The sequence below is a fragment of the Orbicella faveolata genome, unplaced genomic scaffold (genome assembly GCF_042242905.1).
Source record: "Orbicella faveolata isolate gen_17 unplaced genomic scaffold, um_ofav_v1 contig_35, whole genome shotgun sequence".
NCBI lineage: Eukaryota > Metazoa > Cnidaria > Anthozoa > Scleractinia > Merulinidae > Orbicella > Orbicella faveolata.
The window spans coordinates 10,772,501-10,790,472 of NW_028301564.1; the positions used below are offsets into that span (position 1 = coordinate 10,772,501).

A 17,972-nucleotide genomic window follows, 5' to 3' on the forward strand; every position below is an offset into this window, starting at 1 on the left:
TCTTACTCTGGTAGGCTTCAACCACATTTCTTTTATTAATACTTGCAGGAAGCATGCAAACGGCACAATGTAAACGGTTCAATCACTTTTGAAACGGAGATTCAAACATGTGTTCAGTAAATGCTGTTAAAGTAGTTTTACGGTTAATAACTAGCGGTTACACGTTATAATATATTAACCATCGATTTCGGTCGACCGTTACTGTCATTCTTCTTGAGAAGCCTTGGAACACACCTTTCTTGTATTTACAGTGAACCTTGAGCAGACCTGCGTCGTCAATAATAAATAACGTAACCATTTGGTCTCATGGGGGAGTGGTCTGTACCCGTCGCATCTGGACCCACCACCATAGACTAAATGTAATTTGATGAACACCTTTTTTTTCCTATATCCCACGCATAATTTTCCACATATTTCGGAAGACTATTGTCAGAAACTTGTCTCAGGAACAAATTCCTTAGCTTTTTGATGTGTTTATACGAGAAGACTGGGTACAAGACCTTGATGAGAAACGATATAATTAGGTCCTTTTATAGACTCGTGTTACCTACAGTTTAAACTTTAAATTATTGCATGTAAAGCGTTTTTCAGACAAGAAATATCTAAGGAAATTTGGAGTATTTAAGAGTAATTATAAAGATTAGCGAAAAAACTGAGCAACGACGTTTCGGTGTCATCCTGGCACCATTTTCAAGTTAAAAAATATTTGGGCGAAAAGTAAACTAATTTATACCAATGGTAGAGGTGCGAAATTGAATATTCTCAACAGAATGCGAACGCCTTAAACTGATCTTTTCTAACCTCAAGTACTCAGATTCTCTTGTGAACTCCACCATCACCCGTTTCGTTAATTCAGTGATGTCACCAGACACAAGATCGACGCCTCCAACAGAGAATATCTACCGCATTGTCCTGCCTTTTAAAGAACAGAAATCAGCGGACATAGTAAAGAAACATCTCTCGGACTTGAGTAATAAACTTGATCACAAACTACAGCCGGTGTTCAGAAGCCGTAAAATTGGCGATGATCTCAAAGTACAAGAGCCAAAACCACCTTTGATCAATCAACAGTGCGTTGTTTATAACTATATATGTGATCTGTGTGATGCAGAATACGTCGGTTACACTAGCCGTCATCTTTACAAGCGCATTGAGGAACACCGATTTACCGCCATCGGAAAACACCTTCAAAATGAACACCGAGTTGATACAGTTGGTGACCTGACTAACAACTTTAAGATCCTAAAGAAATGTCAGGGAAAGTTCGATTGCTTGATCCACGAAATGTTGTGGATTCACAAGAAGAAACCGAGCCTTAACACACAGTCAGACTCTATTCGCGCAAAAGTATTTGTTTAGGCTTTGAACAGACACTGAACTCATTACCGGTGTTTGACACCTCATTGGAATGAACATGAACATTGAACAGCTATCTTAATCTTAATTTATTCAATTTCGCACCTCTACCATTGGTATAAATTAGTTTACTTTTCGCACAAATATTTTTTAACTTGAAAATGGTGCCAGGATGACACCGAAACGTCGTTGCTCAGTTTTTTCGCTAATCTTTATTGTTAACTGTATTTCCAAATTTAATCTTTTAAGAGTAATTGCCACTAAAAATCAAAGAAATCGCGGCCACGGTCGAAAAATCGATTTTGCTCATACTTTGCCAGTTTGAAGGCCTAGGTAAGTAACTGACGGAAATCAAGTTAGCTTTTTGAAATATCCAATATAACGGCAGAAATTCACGAAAAACGGTTATCGCACCGAAAGCTTAGATTTCACTTCGCGGTAATCCGAAATTTTACACTTTTCAGCTTCTTGCTACACAGTCGTTTACATCGCTGTGAAACGTCCTCAACTTTAAATGTATACATTGATTCTTCCTTAATCAAGAGATAGTGATTATTTTTATTTCTTGTGTTTTCTGGCCGAACTGAGCCCCGATTAAGTAGACACACTCTTCTAATTACAACAAAACTCAAAAGTTATGCAAATTCAGGGAGGAAAAATGCTGACCGGTAGTGCTTCAAATTGTCTGATATTCTAGCAAAAGACAGTTCAGTCGATGAAGTTTAGGCTTACGGATTCATTTTTGTGGGATCTACCAGCAATTTTGCATGAACGCCGATCAAAAATCGAGAAAATTGCAATTCAGCCCCTTTGAAATTTGCAATGTAACGCAACACGCTAGAATAGGTAAAAATCCTTTGTTGGCTTGAGACAGGACAATCAAAGCCTATTAATGTCTTTAACGTTTGAAACGCTTTAGAAATAATATTTAACTTAGAAATTGCCTGTAATAGCTAAAAAACACGAGTAGAACCAAACTTAATCGCTCACTAACTCTCCCTGTTTTGTGTCACGCATGATACACTTGGCCGATGCTACAATCTTGGAAATGACAATCTGTGGCGAAGGTCAAATAATTTATGCAGCTTCGGGATAACTGACGGAGTGTTTGAAGCGTTCAAAGTATTTCCCCACCAGTTGCTCTTAGATTCCCTTTGTGTTTAGATAACTCTTCCCAGAAGCAATTCAAATCTGCAGGAGCAAGGATATTCGGGACGGCTAAAACGCACTGTTCAGCTTTCTCAAATAACAACGCGTACTAGAGCTTTACACTGCAATCCACGGTGCTACTATGCAGCGAGTACGTGACGGACTTGGAAGATGCGCCAAATCTGTAGAAGATGATGGAGCTTTCTCCAGAACTCAACCTTCAATCGCTTTTTCAAATTATGCGATATTCAGCTATCAGTTTGCTTTCCTTTGAAGCTTCGTCCAGTACAAAAAGCTTACCTTTGCATTCAGCTCATTGATCGGGGTGGAAAAAGAGACGTCAGTATCAGTTTCATGATCAACTTGCAGGGCGAGAAAGGAAGAGAAAAGAGTTGAATTGCATTGATAACGCTGGGGTGGGGATGAGAGAAAACTCCTGATAAAAATTGCCTTGTTTACAAACCAAATTTGTGACGCCACGGTTGGTTTTCATTGCTACTTAGCACTGAAGCATGAAGCATTTTAGTAGCCAATGACATGTCGGTATATCTTTAACCTACTTTGTGGTTTACACTTCTGAAAAAAATTAGTGCTACCTACTCTTTATCATGCTTTATCATGTAGTCTTGTGGATCGTGTTATACCAACAACTACTGTCTCATTCAGTTGACGAGCCTTTCTTCGACCCTGGTTTAACAAGCTTTTCAGTTCAAATAAATTAACAAGAAATAATTCGAAAACAAAAGTATCCTGTAAGATGTTGGATGTTGCAACAAGGTGGCCAAACGTAATTAAGCAAATTGCTTGTGTGCAACATTGGTGACATTCTTGCGCGCGTCAATTTTTTTCCCTTGCTTCTAGTCCAGTTCTGGCCCTTTCTCTGTCACGAAACGTCGGGAGAGAGCCGAGAGAGAGGGACCCTCCCTCTCGACGTTGCGTGACAAGGAGAGGGCCAGAACAGGACTACCTTGCTTCTGGATAGTCATTGAGGGTGTGACCGTTAAAACTACGGAAATGATTTATTTATTATTCCTAAAGTATTTGCTTACCTCGACTTCCTTCAATGATGAAAACTTTTAGAACAAGGACTGGCGTCTTGCTTTTTATCAGGTCAGACTGATTTTAAAGTACAAGCCAGCAGGTGCAAGTCAAGGAGGAATATGTGTTGTTATCATTGAGGAGAGTTTCTGGTTCTCTGTTCATCAAAGACTTCAGTCGTCACTGGCGCGCCTGAGCCCACAGGGAAGAACTGTTCTGAATCTTCTAGTAAATTCACGGACTTGAATAAATTTCCATTTGCCGTGTGTGTAATTTCCACAGATCCTTGAGTGACATGAATCAACTTCTGGACCTGTACCTAATCAGGAGCCGGTCATGGGCTCCTGACCTAATCAATGAGATTGTCGATTCCAAGAAGTTTCTCGGTTTCTCGAAACGCACACATTCGCCAAAAATATTCTTCACGTATGTCTTAATGCGATAAAATCTGAAGGACTTTTAGTGGCTTTTGATATCCTTGTTACACTGTATGAGCGGTATGACCGTAACTGCGTGCCGGCACAAATTCCACCGTATTGAAGAACGAACTCGCGCGGGGCGTCTTTAACTCATCCAGCTTACTTCGATTCTTCTTTGATAAGTGCGTTGTTTGCTTGGTTATCGATACAACATTAACTCTTCTTGGGAATAGATAGCCTCCTACTGGCTGGCGACGGCATAAAGCTTGTAATCCCTAACATCGTTCCAATATGTATATACTATTGGGACCTTTTTTACTTCGTTCGGCGGGTTAACTGGGCAATCTTCTCTTATTAATGCATGATTTCGCACATCAACAACAAAGATCTTGTTATTAAAATTTGACTCATTTTGAACGGTGAAAAAAATGGTTTCAAATTTGTTTCCCTTGAAAAATCGCTCGAGCGTGACACTGGGCAGCGAGAAGATGGAGAGTGCGATTTAAAAGTTTGGTGTTTCTTTTTCGCTTTTTTTTAAACTCTTGTCGGCTATTTTTTTTGTAAGTTAAATACTACTTTTAAAGCTTTTCAAATGTAAAAGACATTAATAGGCTTTGATTGTCCTGTCTCAAGCCAACAAAAATGGTCTTACCTATTTTAGCGTATTGCGTTACATTGCAAATTTCAAAGGGGCTGAATTGCAATTTTCTCGATTTTTGATCGACGTTCATGCAAAATTGCTAGTAGATCCCACAAAAATGAAACTGTAGGCCTACAATTCATTGGCTGAACTGTCTTTTGCTAGAATATCAGACAATTTGAAGCACTACCGGTCAGCGTTTTTCCTCACTGAATTTGCACAACTTTTGAGTTTTGTTTTAATTAGAAAAGTATGTCTACTTAATCGGGGCTCAGTTCGGCCAGAAAACACAAGAAATAAAAATAATCACTATCTCTTGATTAAGGAAGAATCAATGTATACATTTAAAGTTGAGAACGTTTCACAGCGATATAAACGACTGTGTAGCAAGAAGCTGAAAAGTGTAAAATTTCGGATTACCGCGAAGTGAAATCTGAGCTTTCGGTGCGATAACCGTTTTTCGTGAATTTCTGCCGTTATATTGGATATTTCAAAAAACCAACTTGATTTCCGTCAGTTACTTACCTAGGCCTTCAAACTGGCAAAGTACGAGCAAAATCGATTTTTCGACCGTGGCCACATTTTAAGAATTTTCTTTGATTTTTACTGACATTTACTCTCAATTCCTTTCATTTTTCAATACAGAAAGAAGTGAAAGAAGAGATGGAAGAGGAGCCTCATCAAGTCTCTTTCACTTGAAAGTCAGGGCCCAAATCTGAAGCAAGTCTTTACAAACCGTCTTTCTCGGAGGAAAAAAGTGAGTCACCAAGAGAAAAGCTGAACAAGTTCCTCGCCTCAAGGGATATTAGTCCAATCCGCCATTCTTTGGATAAACCCTGGATAGAACCATCCGAAAGAACAAAACGGCATTATACCCGAAAGGCGCGACAAACTGTTCATGCTTTATTGAATGAAATTGCCCCTGAGAACTCTGAGATGCTTTTCTCCTCACTCGTTAAATCAAAGCTTGAAGAAAATACTATCGACTCATCCCTGATGGAATGTCTAACCGAATGTTATAACAACGCGACTCACTGGAGCACTCGCAGACAGTTGTTGTCCATCATGGCAGACAAACTGACTTTCAAGGATTTGCAGAGATGGATACCCAAATTGTCCAGGTATCGCTTTAACATAGCTAGACATCATCTATTGCTCCATGGTCGAGGCTCCAAAGTTCCTTCAGTTAAAAACACGAGAATGTGTATTGCCCATGAGAAGCTGGATCATTTCCTGGCATTTGTTACGAGTACTCACATAATACAAGATCTACCTTTTGGTGAGAAAACATTGAAGCTTTCATCAAACGCCGAAATAAAGGTTCCCAATGTTGTAAGAAGTCTCATCCCTGAGCACATTGTGCTGCAGTATCTTGGCTACTGCAAAGGTGTGGGTTTTACGCCAATGAGTCGCAGTACGCTATGCAAAGTTCTCAGTGTATGTTCCGCTTCCACGAGGAAATCCCTGCAGGGCTTGGACTATGTTTCAGCAGCTGGAGCCAAAACTTTTGACGAATTGGAAAAGGTAGTTGACAAACTTGGAGATGACTATGGAAAAGGTTTCACATGGGCAAAAGTACAGAAAGAGAAACTTGAACTAACTAAACACTACCTTAAAGGTGACTACAAGGTAAGGGTTTCCCGCGAGTGCATTAGCTTTAGTTTGACGAAAGAAAAATATCGGTCATATCTTGTTACTCCTAAATTCGATGTTACCCGAGAGAACTTTTCATTCAACCGAGAGTTACGGAACTTTCGCAAGGGGGGCAAATGGTACGGAAATTTTATTGGAAAGTGTTCGAAAACACGAACATTATTGAATTTCCGAAAAGCGAATTAGTGGACCGAGCATTTCTGAAATTCCTCCCAATGCTCTTGTTTATTCATATTTGATACATTTTGTCTTAAAACGTGGTCATCTTATGATATAGGCGTATATTTTATAATTATCATGTGAAGTATAGGCGTCACCCACTGAGCAGCTGATTCGTCACGTTCTTATGCATGATTTACAATTTATACTAAACAATGTAAGTAGGAACACCTCAGTATAATAATAATAATAATAATGATGATGATGATGACGACAACGACGACGACGATGATAATTTTAAACAAATTTTTAAACAGATTAACCCAAATGGAACCAATAGCTTCATCATTTGTTTCATTGTCGTCACAGAGGCCGCGATCCTTTTCGTCAGCATTAAGAATCGCGACCTCTGGGTGGGTCCAACAGGGGAAGTCCTTGATTCACATGAGAAAATATGTCAATGCTGGCCATGACAACGAGACAGCCTCACAAATGACACAATCTTCTCAGTTTCTTTCCTTTGGCCCAGTCTTCCCAACCACTCGTAGGTTTTAAACGTTCGGCCTCGTTTTTACATTTGCCCTTGCCTTTGCGCTTGTCTTTACCCAGGAGAATGTCAGCCTTTCTTAGGAGTGTTCCCAGATCCGAGTCAGGTGGTGGAATGGGTGTTTTAGCAGCGGATTGCTTCCTTTTAACACCTGACGTAGACGGTGTAGCTTCTTCCTTGATCTTTGGTATTTTTGTACCTCGAGAAGCGTTCTTAATCAATTGTTTGAACATGGTTTCCAACGGACCCTTCACCAAATCTCCTTCCTCCTCATCTTCCTCTTCACCGACATTAGCACTATTGCTCGACAAAGGACCAATTTGTCTGATACGTTTGGTTAAACGACCTCTCTGACGAGCTAGAGGTTTAATTTTCTTGATGGCAATCGAATCTGGAATCCATTTATCACGGAGTATCACGTGACTTTCGGCGGCCAATCGACCCGCTTTGTCCAACAAGGCATTGTCGGTGATTTCTCCTTTGTAATACTGAACCAATTGGTCAAACTCTTTTGTGGGTACCATCATGACCTCTTCTGTCATCCTCGAAATGTTGCTGGAGTAACGTTTCGTAGCAGTCTTGCCAGTAACGAACCTCTTGATGAACCTTTTCTAGTTTCAGCTCCAGGCTACGTTTTGTTTCTTCTACTGTAGAACACTCCTTACACAACAGGATGGTCTCACCTGCTTCGGTCTCGTCGCGGTGTCGTTTGCAAGCTGAACACAGATCCTCGTACTTAAATGCCATATGCTCTTGAAGGAGGGCGTTGTAAGCTCGATGCCAATGTTCCACATCACGTTTCAGGGCGTCTTCTCTTTCGATGGCTTGTTGTAGTAACCTGACCAATTCGCTCAAGGTGTCTTTGGGTTTGGGGACGAAGTCGTAACCTTGCAGTGGGTAACCGTGGGAATCTCTGGTGTTTAACATCGACATGCTTGGAACACGTCGTTCAAACCTTGCCAGAATCCGCTACCTTTTTGTTTTTGGAGATGTTCTCTACGCCTCTTGACCGAGTTTCTGCGTTTCCCCACCTCGCGTAGCGTTGTCTTATAGCGATGCAGTTTCGCCATGGTGATTGGGTGAACGGGAATTCTCTTTCGTAATAGATTGAGAACCATTTCGCTTACAGCGTTGATTTGATCTGAATTAGCATGTTCTAACATCTCGTGTCTCCTGTTCCGATTGGCCTCTTGGAGAATAGCTTCCAAGAAAGGGCGTTGTCTGCGTAATCGAATCATACTTCCCAAGGTGCAGGACGTCTGTTGTAACTGCCTGTGACACCCTTTACACCCATTCTCTTATACCGTTTGTCCTTTCCGAGCTTGTACCCGATCTTGGCTGCATTCTTGAGAACAGTAAACAGTGCACCTCCACGTTGTCTCTTGTTATAGTGATTCACATTGTCTCTGATTCCTTTTGCTGCCTGACTCGCTAATTTCAAAGCCAGCGTAGCAAAGGTAGGTGAGGGTCCCGATAAGAACATACTAGCTCCTTCGGCGATCTTGTCAACCAATCTATGTTTACGTCGTGCCAGTGCTCCACCTCGCTGTTTACTTCTTTTCTTGGTCTTTGGTTTATTTTTCATCGTCGACGTTTACGCGAAGCAACTTCCAAACCCTTTTTCACACCGTAACCAGCTGCACCAGAGATTCTTCCTAGAGCCGCCGCCTTGCCTGCTGCTACTAAAGCTGGAATGAGAGCTGCCAATGGTAACAATCCCCCTTTTTGTGTCCTCCTACGTCTCCTTGGTTTTTTACGAACTGTTCGTTTGCTCTTCATGACACATACTACCACTCGCACGTAAGTGCTCCCGCTTTTATCGACGTGGTCGTAGCGAAATCGTTGTTCGTATTCTTGCACGCACTTGTCAGATACTGGGGGTGTGAAATCAGTGATTGTGTCATCCAAGGTTTGCATCTTGATTAAAAATCCCTCAAACTCCTCCATCGGAAGTCCTCCCGCGTAGGTTCTCAATTCGATCAATGTTTTGTCGTAAGTGGTGTAGGCAAAGCGACACATGTCGATTTTGAACGAAAACTTTTTGAAATCGTTCCACCCCTTAATCACAGTTCCAGCGGCAGTTAAACAGGCAATCAGGAGACTGTTTTCTGAGACGGATCCTACGACAATGCCTGCTGCCACGATGATCAATGCCAACGCGTTCAAACAACCGTGGCACCACTTAAAATGGTAAAACATCTGGCGATGACACCACCACTGACGGTGGTAAAAGGCAAACAACCCATCCAATCGGTACAACAAATCTTTATTTACCAACTGGGCGCTTTTCTTGGATCCGTTCATTAGAGATACGGTAGTGATTGAATCTTGGGAAGAACTCATCACGATGTCTCGATGAATTTGTGACATCTCATACATCCTTCGTCCTTTAAAAGGTGGCTGAGAATCCTTTGATTGTCCGAACTGCCGGGATGTAAATCCAAGACCATGTATCCGAACGGACGTTCTGTCAAACGTTGAAAAGTGTCTTGTAAAACTTGCCATTGGGTGAGAAATGCCTGTACCAGTAAATTTCTCATGCCTAATTGATCTCGTGGATTCTTGAAGGCTACGACATAGTGGGCGTTTCTGGAAATACTCTTGGCATATTTCCCCGGCGGAAACATGTCTTGGCACAAGTAGAGCGCGGTGACGTTCTGATGGTGAGAATGTTTGGTGAACAGATCCAACACTCGTTTATCGTTCCCTCCTTCAGCCATTAGATCGTCCAAGACGAGTAATCCGCCTTTAGGAAACCACGTTTTCAGTTGATCTGTGTCGGGAACGCCTTCGTGAAACTTGACCCCCTGTTCTTTCATGGGCTGAAACCCGTCTTGCCACATTCCGTAGCATGTCCAGAGCTGCATACAAACGAAGTCGAGCCCAACATGTCGTGAAACAAGCGATGAAAATGTGGAGGTTTGGTGAGACAGGTTTGTCATTAGATTTCAGTTTATAGTGAATTTCAACGATGTCTTCAGACAATACACTAACGTAGCAAATGTCATGTGCATCACTTTCATGGAATGCACTGAACCTCATAGGATCCCCGAACTCTTTGATTTGAGTTTTGTTTTTTGCGCTGGCCAAACTTTCCCCACATGGAATTCAACATCATTTTTGCAAGGCTACGTTTGCCGGGATTCTTTTCAATGTTGTGGCGGTTGAGTTCGATGCCCTCTTTCGCTTTGTAGGATCTCAGATGTTCTTGCTGTTTGACGGCATCATTGCCTACATGAGCTGGCCAGCCGCTCGCCTCCTCTTTAATCTTTAACCATGTATTCACATAGTCTTTCAAGAGACCTTTCCTCGTTTCAGAAAAATGCCAGACTCCGTGAATGTAAGTTATTTTGTAGCCCTTCTCAACGGCTTTGTTCAGTTCGGGGGTACACCATGTACCTGTAATTTGTCTTTCACTGTCGCTGTGACTGCAAACCCAGGACCGTTGTAGCATTGGTTTTTCCATCTCTTCTTGTACACAGGCTCTACATAGCGGGAATGTCAGTTTACCATTTTCACGCAGCGGAAGTACTGGATGAAACAGTTTTTCTGGAGGTAAGATTGTGACTTTGGCAATCCCGAAGTAATTTTGGATGTCTGTGTCTTCCGGCTGAAATATAATTTCAGGGTGGCCGACAGGATACTCAGAATTGTTATTGATGAACGGATAGAGAGATGTAAAATCATAGTAATAAATCTTCTCTCCTAATACTTCTCTCTCGTCTCTTCTCTCCTAATATGTCAACCAGATGATAAAGTTTGACAGCGTTTGTTCGTCCGCCGCAGAAGGCATCACGGGGATTTATTGGCTCCACCAAATCGAGGCTGGCTACAAAGTTCCTGACGTCCTCCCTTTCTTCTTTCATTTTCCGCCAATCACATTCCCACATTTCGATGACGTTGTAACTAGTCTAAAAGAACATACAATACAACTCATTTATAGCCTTCCCTTTAATGTTACAAAAGACACTAGACTCGCCATTTTCCAATACAAAATAATTCATCACATTCTACCCACAAATTCGACACTTTTTAGAGATTCATTAAAGGAACATGATAAATGTCACCTCTGTGGAGAAAGACAAACGTTAACCCACCTTTTTGTTACCTGTTCTGAAGCTCAGCATTTTTGGTCTCTCTTTACGAATTGGTGGAGCTCGAAAAACGGGGATAGGATCACTCTCGATAAGAATGAAATAATATATGGCGTGACAGATAACTTCGCTCGTCGTCTTGGTTTAAACCTCTGCATTATTATAGCCAAATATTATTTATACACTGCCTCAAGAAAAGAAGAAGAGTTTTATTTCGATGCTTTCTTGGCGATGTTGACAAACAAAATTAAAATTGAGAAACATAAATCTAAGTGACAAATTAATATGTGAGAAAGCCTCCTATTGTAGCTAACCCCTGAGTTACATGAAAGATATTAACAAATTGTAACGTAAGATATTATTGTAATGTAAGTTATTAAAATCGTAAATAATGTTAGTATTGTAGGTTTTGTTATTATCATTAAATTGTAAGTTACGTTGACATTGTAAGTAGTAGGTAATTTTTGTATGTAATGTAATGTAAGATATTGCAATAAAAAAAACAAAAAAAAAAAACGTTGTAACCTATGTCACGCAAGAATTGAAGTTTTTCCTGGGTGCAGAGATACACGTCGGCAGTGCAGCGATGCTCCAATCTAAGGTGTGTTTCGGATCTGTTGGGATAGCATTTACGACAGCCATGCCAAAAGCAACCTTGAAATTCGCAGACGGTGTTCGTAGTTGCATCGTAGCCGTCCACGGTGTAGCGACTGTTGGGGATACGGTATTCCCCATCATTTCTAATGTTGAATTCTTCCACTGACCTGATCGACTTTAGTCGCAAACCGTGGAGAGGCTCGGAAGCAATTGTGTTGGCTTCCATTCGGTTTTGTCGCAGGTCTGTAGCATAAAGCGACCAGGAATATTTCTACCCCCCCCCCCTCCACTCCCCTGGATGGGATGCCAGTCCATCGAAGGGTTACCCCCAGAGTTAAATTCGCCGGTACCGGTCTATAAGCCTGCGTGAAGAGGGGCAGTCTGAGAGTAAAAGGTCTTGTCTAAGAACGCAACACAATTTCCACGGCCATGGCCCGAGCTCGTACCGCTCGATCCGGAGGCATGCGCACTAATCATGAGGCCTCGCGACCTCTTTCAAGCTCTTTATCCTCACTTTTTAAAGTTGCTGAATGACACATAAGACAGGTTCAACCACTTTTTGGAGAACTGGACCAGAATTGCATTGATGAACAGTCGTTTGCAGAAACTGTTCACAGTGCCGGAAGTCCACTGCAAAACTGCTGGAGTTTATCGATCGATGGCACACTACTGAGGCCATGCTGCGCAGACCCAGAAAAAAATTTGCAAATTTTGTTTTTTTATTTTACAAGAAGACACATGGCTTAAGGTTCCAGGCAGATAGTGCAACTGGCAAATAAGAAATCATCATGGGCAATTTTAAACCAATTGTGCGTGTTCATTGTTTTTAAAAGTGCTTTCACGGTGTTGCTTGTATGAAGACGTGATTGATCATCGCAGTTATACGCACAACTTAAGCGGTTGTGAAATTAAAGCCTGAAAAAAAATTCAGACCAGATCGGGATTTGAATCCATGGCCTCTGCCATATCGGTGCAGTGCTCTACCAACTGAGCTATATATCAAGCCAATTGGGAACTGGCCACATTGTGAGTTTGTAATATACCCGTAGATATTGAAGAATACAAATGAATATATGAAATTCACATATTTGGACTGCGGAGAATGTTATGAAGACATGATTGATCATCAGGCTTTATTTAATTTCACAACTGCTTAAATTGTGTGTATAACTGCGATGATCAATCATGTCTACATATCCGATATTCCGTCCTTACCGAGCCTCTTCGTAGGCTACTCAGTCCTCTAATTCTCAACCAACTGCTGTGCGTGTACCTTTGATTAACATCCATACTTGTCTATATGGTAGTGTGACTTTAGATCACTTTTCCTTGCCTCCCCCTAACCTACACACATACAAATATACCATCATAATTAAAGTGACAAATACTGCAGTGTACAATGAAATGTCGTCTGTCTCACGATGCTGTCACCAATGACCCAATCGCCTGATGAAGACTAGCAGCGCGCATTCGAAACATCGCTATAACATCACAACTGATCACATCGTAAGAACAAGAACATTCATTTAAAAGCTTCATCACTAAAGCTGGAAGCGTTTATTCGCAACTCCCTCTACCTCTTTTTAACTTGCGTTTACTAGCGTTACAAAGAGAAATTTAGTCTGGAAAGTCGCTGACTTTCGCACACATTGCGTACGTTCTCTTGCATGCCTGTAATTGGGCTAAAATATTCCCAATTTCTCGTGTTGACGAATTTGGAGACGATGTCTCACTAACAGCCTGTCTAAGTTTTATGCAGCATGCCTGAAGGCATTAAGCGTGATCAGTTTAATTCTTTGTGTACCGCTTCTTGGAATACACGGACACTGAAGCATAGATTCCCGTTAATTCATCCAGTGTTATCCTCCATTGAGTGCGCAAATTTCACCTGGAGCCGATTATAGGGTACTGTGTGTCCCTCAGTTGATGTCTCATTAAGCTAAACTAGCAGTCAGTTGTACTTTCTTGACGTTCATGGCATGTTTCGGAGATTCGGAGTTAATCAAATGATAAATTTTAAACTGTGACTGCTTACATTCTGATGTTGGCGTTCTTGGCAGGCAGTATAATTTATCAACGTTATTGTCAATGTATGTTACGAATTCTCTGAAGTTATTGTATGTAGTTCAATTCTTATGTCAAGGTAAGTGGCAACTTGAAAAAGACTAGTAACTTCATAATCAAAAAAGGCTGCGAAACGCGGGTTCAAAAATGCTTTCCACTTCTAACAAAAGACTTAGCCAGTTTTGCATTTGTGCTGAAGCGAAAAAGAATTGGAAAACTGGGCAAATGTTTAGTTCAAAAGGATGAATTTATATGAAAGTCTCACGTTCTATCAGTTTTATCGAGCAGGTAATACGTTTCGCCTACCGAAGCACTTTCACTTTTGATCTTACATAGTCATAATACATTGTTAACAAAAGCGTTCTGTGGGTCTTGTGTTCTTGCGTTCTTGTATCGAGCCTCGCTGATGCAAAACGTGTTAGGCAGCCAGACATCAGAAAATTACTCGAGAATTTGACAACTTCTCTGACTCACATATTGAGTTGGATCGACTTTTTTTCACTAGGTACATTTAGAAGACCGCCAAGTTCAGATTTTTGGAATTATAGTCACGATTGAAAATCGACTCAACAATTTCGATTTCGAGTCTTTTCACTTAAGCAACAATGAGCTGTCTGGTGACAGACCAATGTAATTATCTAGCCATGCATGTAGCTTATGGAGGTGCATTGTTTCGATGGACATAAGTGTTGCAAAGTATACCGACGTGCCGAACAAACATCCCTTCGAGAGTGAGTAGCAATGTTCTCAGTCTCTGAATGATACGGAAACTGCGATTAGTACTGGCAATGTGGACCAGCCTGGTCCGAGTGCGACTTTAGTTTCCTTAGTTTCCTTAGTCTAGATAACATCTTCAACCAACTAGTCAGTTTGGTGAAAAATGATACCCTATTCTAGACCCAAACGCTCTGATTTATATACCCTATCCTAGAGTAAACTGCTTGAAAACCATACCCTTCACAGCGGCACATACCTATATAGCCCATATATGGCAGTGCCCCCCCCCCCCGGGTTTGTTCCATTCGTTATGCACGACGTACAATCTGCTTTCCATAGATTCTGTCAAGTCATGTAGTTTCATCGTGAATTGGGTGCGCAGGTTTGACCTGGAGTGGATTAAGGTACCGTATATCTCTCATTTGATGTCTCATAAAGACAAATTAGCGGTAAATTGCTCTTTTTCCCGACTTTCTTGACGTTAATTTACACCATGGTTAAGAGGTTCGGAGTTAATCAAGTGATCAATAAAAAACTACTCTTTACACTTGTTGGCGTTCTTCCAATCCGTAGATACACGTACTAACTCCTTTGTAGTTATCGTATCTTGTTTAACAATTTGATCAAATTTAGTGACAACTTGAAAAAGAATGGAACTTCATAATCAACTAATACTGCGTAATGCAGGTTTAGGAATGCTTTCTACGGCCAATGAATTCCAGGCAGTGCCTTGAAGAGAAGGAGATTCCGAATTCATAAAGATGGCAAACGAAAACTGAGCTAAAGTCAACCTTCACAGTCCGGTTGTTCAAAAGAGGGTTAAATAAACCTTGGATTAGAGTTAATCTGTAGAATTCTCTAACCAAGGTGAAACCTTGTTGAAAGCAGGGTTTGTGCGTTGGTTCGTTATTCCTGGCTAACTCGAGAAATGTCAGAAATCAAATTTCAGAGAAATTAATCCACGATTTTCAGATTTCCATACACGCACTTTAATTACTTGCGCAATCATAATTTGGGGCCATTTCAAAATCGAAAATTGTAAAGTACCTTTTCTCGACGCCTAATTTTAAGATCTTTTTTTCTGGAAAGTTGTTTGTTATGTGTCGCAAAACAATTGATAGCATGCATACATTTATTCATCGGGTAAAATGTTTATAATATTCCGTGTTGACGAATTTGGAGACGACGACTTACTGAGAGCCTGTCTAAGTTTTATGCAGGCTGCCCGAAGGCGTTACGCGTAATCGATTGGTTCCATTCATGTGCAACGCTTCTTGAAATGCACTCCGACACATAGATTCCCATAAAATCATTTAGTTTTATCGTCAATTGAGCGCACAATTTTTACCTAGAGTCCAGAAATGTACTGTTTGTTCCTCATTTGATGTCTCTTGAAAAATTAGCGAGCAATTGTCCTTTTTTGACGGTTCCCTTTGGTTTGTAGCATGTTTGCGGAGCTAATCAACTGATAAGACAATACTTATTGTTTATAGTCTGCTTTCAATGTTGGCGTTGTTACAGAATCAGTAGTTTGTCAATCTTGTTTCAATGTATGTATTAGTGACAATTAATTTGAAAAACACTGGTAACTTGATAATCACCGAGCGCTGTGGAATGTATGCTTTCCAATGCTGATGTTACAACATTGAGACTTCGTCTATTTTTCCATCAGTTGTGTCGAGTTCGAGGAGGAGCAAAATTCGAATTCACAAAGTTGGTAAGCAAGAACTGATCAAAAGTATAGTTTAACAAGGTAAGCTTTGCAAAATTAACTATCTGTTTTATTTAGCGGGTAGTAAGTTTTCCCTTACCGAAGCAATTTCACTTTTGCTTTTCCATAATTATAATACAATGTACAAAAAGCCAGCCCGGTGGGTTGAAGAGATTTGAATCGAGAATAGCTTATTAAAAAGCGCATAAGTCGGGACACAAACCTATTATTTCGGACTTTTGTAACACTGGCATGGTCAGTAATGAAATGTGTATAAATTTAAGGAATAGTGAAAATGGACAAGAAATGCAGCTCATTTAACTATGAACAGAAAGGAAATTTAATATTTACTAATGAATGTCATCTATTTCTAGTGATGATTTTTCACATTCGCCAAGAGATATTTTACGCACTTTGTATTAAGCTACCGAAAGTCAAGAAAGTGGCGTCAGACCGCCAATTACGAGACTTCAGAAAATTATTCACACATTTGACAACTTCCTCTGGCTCACATATTGAGTTGGGTCGACCTTTTTCTGTAGGTGCATTGAGAGCGCCGTCTGTTGCAAACTGAAATATACGAACATGCAGTTTTAAGCTTATGTTCGAGATTAGTGTGGAAATTGAATACAGTATTCGGTAATTTCAATTTCGAATCTAGATCACTTAAAGAATGCTGAATTGTCTTGTTCGGACCATTGTAATTATATGCAGCCATATTTGTAGGAGGCCCATTGTTTCACTGGGTATAATAAGTGCTGTAAGGTATCCAGCAGTGACCAAACATCCCTTCGAGTGGGAATAGCAATGCTTCCAGTTAATGAATGATACGGAAACTATGATTGTGGACCAATTTGGTCCTTGTGCGACTTTAGTTTTAGGTTTTATATAGGATGCCCGAAGGCGTTACGTGATCAGTTTGTTCCATTCTCTCGAATTTCCTGTGAACCGTTTCTGAGAATGCACGCCGACGCATATTCCGCTTTCCATAAATTCACCGACATTGCGTCATTCAGTTTAATCGTATTAATCTAGCGGCAGAGTTTTTGCCAGGGGCCGATCAAGTCGATCAAGGTACTGCATGTCGCTCAGTTGATGTCTCTCTGAGGTAAATCAACAGGCAATTGTACTTTTGCAGGGTTTCTTTATGTTTATAGCTTGTTTAAGAGATGAGGAGTTAATCAACTGATCATTGAACAATCTAATGTTTACGGTCTGTTTTCAATGCTTGCGTTCTTTATCATCTTGCTGTAAATGTATGTTGTCGAATTCTCTGTGGTTATCATATGCAGTTTAATACTTTGATCAAGTTGAGTGACAATGAACTTGAAAAAGACTTCTCATAATTAATAGACCAACACTTATTGTGGAATGCGTCTATTGTGGAATGATTGCCATTACTGATATTATAGAGACTTTGCCAGTTGTTCAAAAGTCGTCATGAATTCGAGGAGAAGCAAAATTCGAATTCACAAAGCTAGAAAACTGGAAAATTTGGAAGGTTCTCAATTTACTTTATCAGGCGGATAGCATGGGTTGTAAGGTTTAACGCCAACCGAAGCACTTTCACTTTTGATTTTCTCATAATTATAATATATTGTTAAAAGAAGCATTCTGTGGATCTTGTGTTCTTGTGTTCTTGTATCGAGCCTGGCTGGTTAAAACGCTCACATGCAAGTCTTTAGCAGAGATCTATTATTTCGGACTTTTGTAACACTGATATAGCCCGTTGGAAAATGTGTATAAATTTGTAATGCCCAAGAAATGCATGCTCATTTAACCATGTTCAGTAATGAATGTCATATCTATTTCTCGTGATGATTTTTCA

General features: G+C 40.6%; 3 protein-coding genes and 1 long non-coding RNA gene across 4 annotated transcripts; 2 read left to right on the forward strand and 2 right to left on the reverse strand.

The window, feature by feature from the left end:
- The first annotated feature begins 5,523 nt into the window (after nucleotides 1–5,523).
- Nucleotides 5,524–6,441, forward strand: LOC149103215 (uncharacterized). The gene has a single exon (XM_089274162.1). The coding sequence runs from the start codon at nucleotides 5,539–5,541 to the stop codon at nucleotides 6,439–6,441; it is 903 nt and encodes a 300-aa protein (XP_089130288.1). The 5' UTR covers nucleotides 5,524–5,538.
- A 1,978-nt stretch (nucleotides 6,442–8,419) lies between these two features.
- LOC149103216 (uncharacterized) lies at nucleotides 8,420–9,340 on the reverse strand. The gene has a single exon (XM_089273236.1). It carries the CDS (start codon nucleotides 9,338–9,340, stop codon nucleotides 8,543–8,545), a length of 798 nt encoding a protein of 265 aa, XP_089129362.1. The 3' UTR covers nucleotides 8,420–8,542.
- Nucleotides 9,304–9,903, reverse strand: LOC149103217 (uncharacterized). Its single transcript, XM_089273239.1, has one exon. The coding sequence runs from the start codon at nucleotides 9,901–9,903 to the stop codon at nucleotides 9,304–9,306; it is 600 nt and encodes a 199-aa protein (XP_089129365.1).
- Nucleotides 9,904–14,564: 4,661 nt separating this feature from the next.
- LOC149103218 (uncharacterized) lies at nucleotides 14,565–16,483 on the forward strand. The gene is made up of 2 exons (XR_016201940.1): nucleotides 14,565–14,837; nucleotides 16,106–16,483. It is a non-coding gene; the product is annotated as an uncharacterized LOC149103218 (long non-coding RNA).
- The last annotated feature ends 1,489 nt before the right edge of the window (nucleotides 16,484–17,972 follow it).

Coding starts and splice junctions, on each gene's coding strand:
- LOC149103215 (XM_089274162.1), top strand. CDS start 5,539: ATGCTTTTCTCCTCACTCGTTAAATCAAAGCTTGAAGAAAATACTATC.
- LOC149103216 (XM_089273236.1), bottom strand. CDS start 9,340: ATGTATGAGATGTCACAAATTCATCGAGACATCGTGATGAGTTCTTCC.
- LOC149103217 (XM_089273239.1), bottom strand. CDS start 9,903: ATGACAAACCTGTCTCACCAAACCTCCACATTTTCATCGCTTGTTTCA.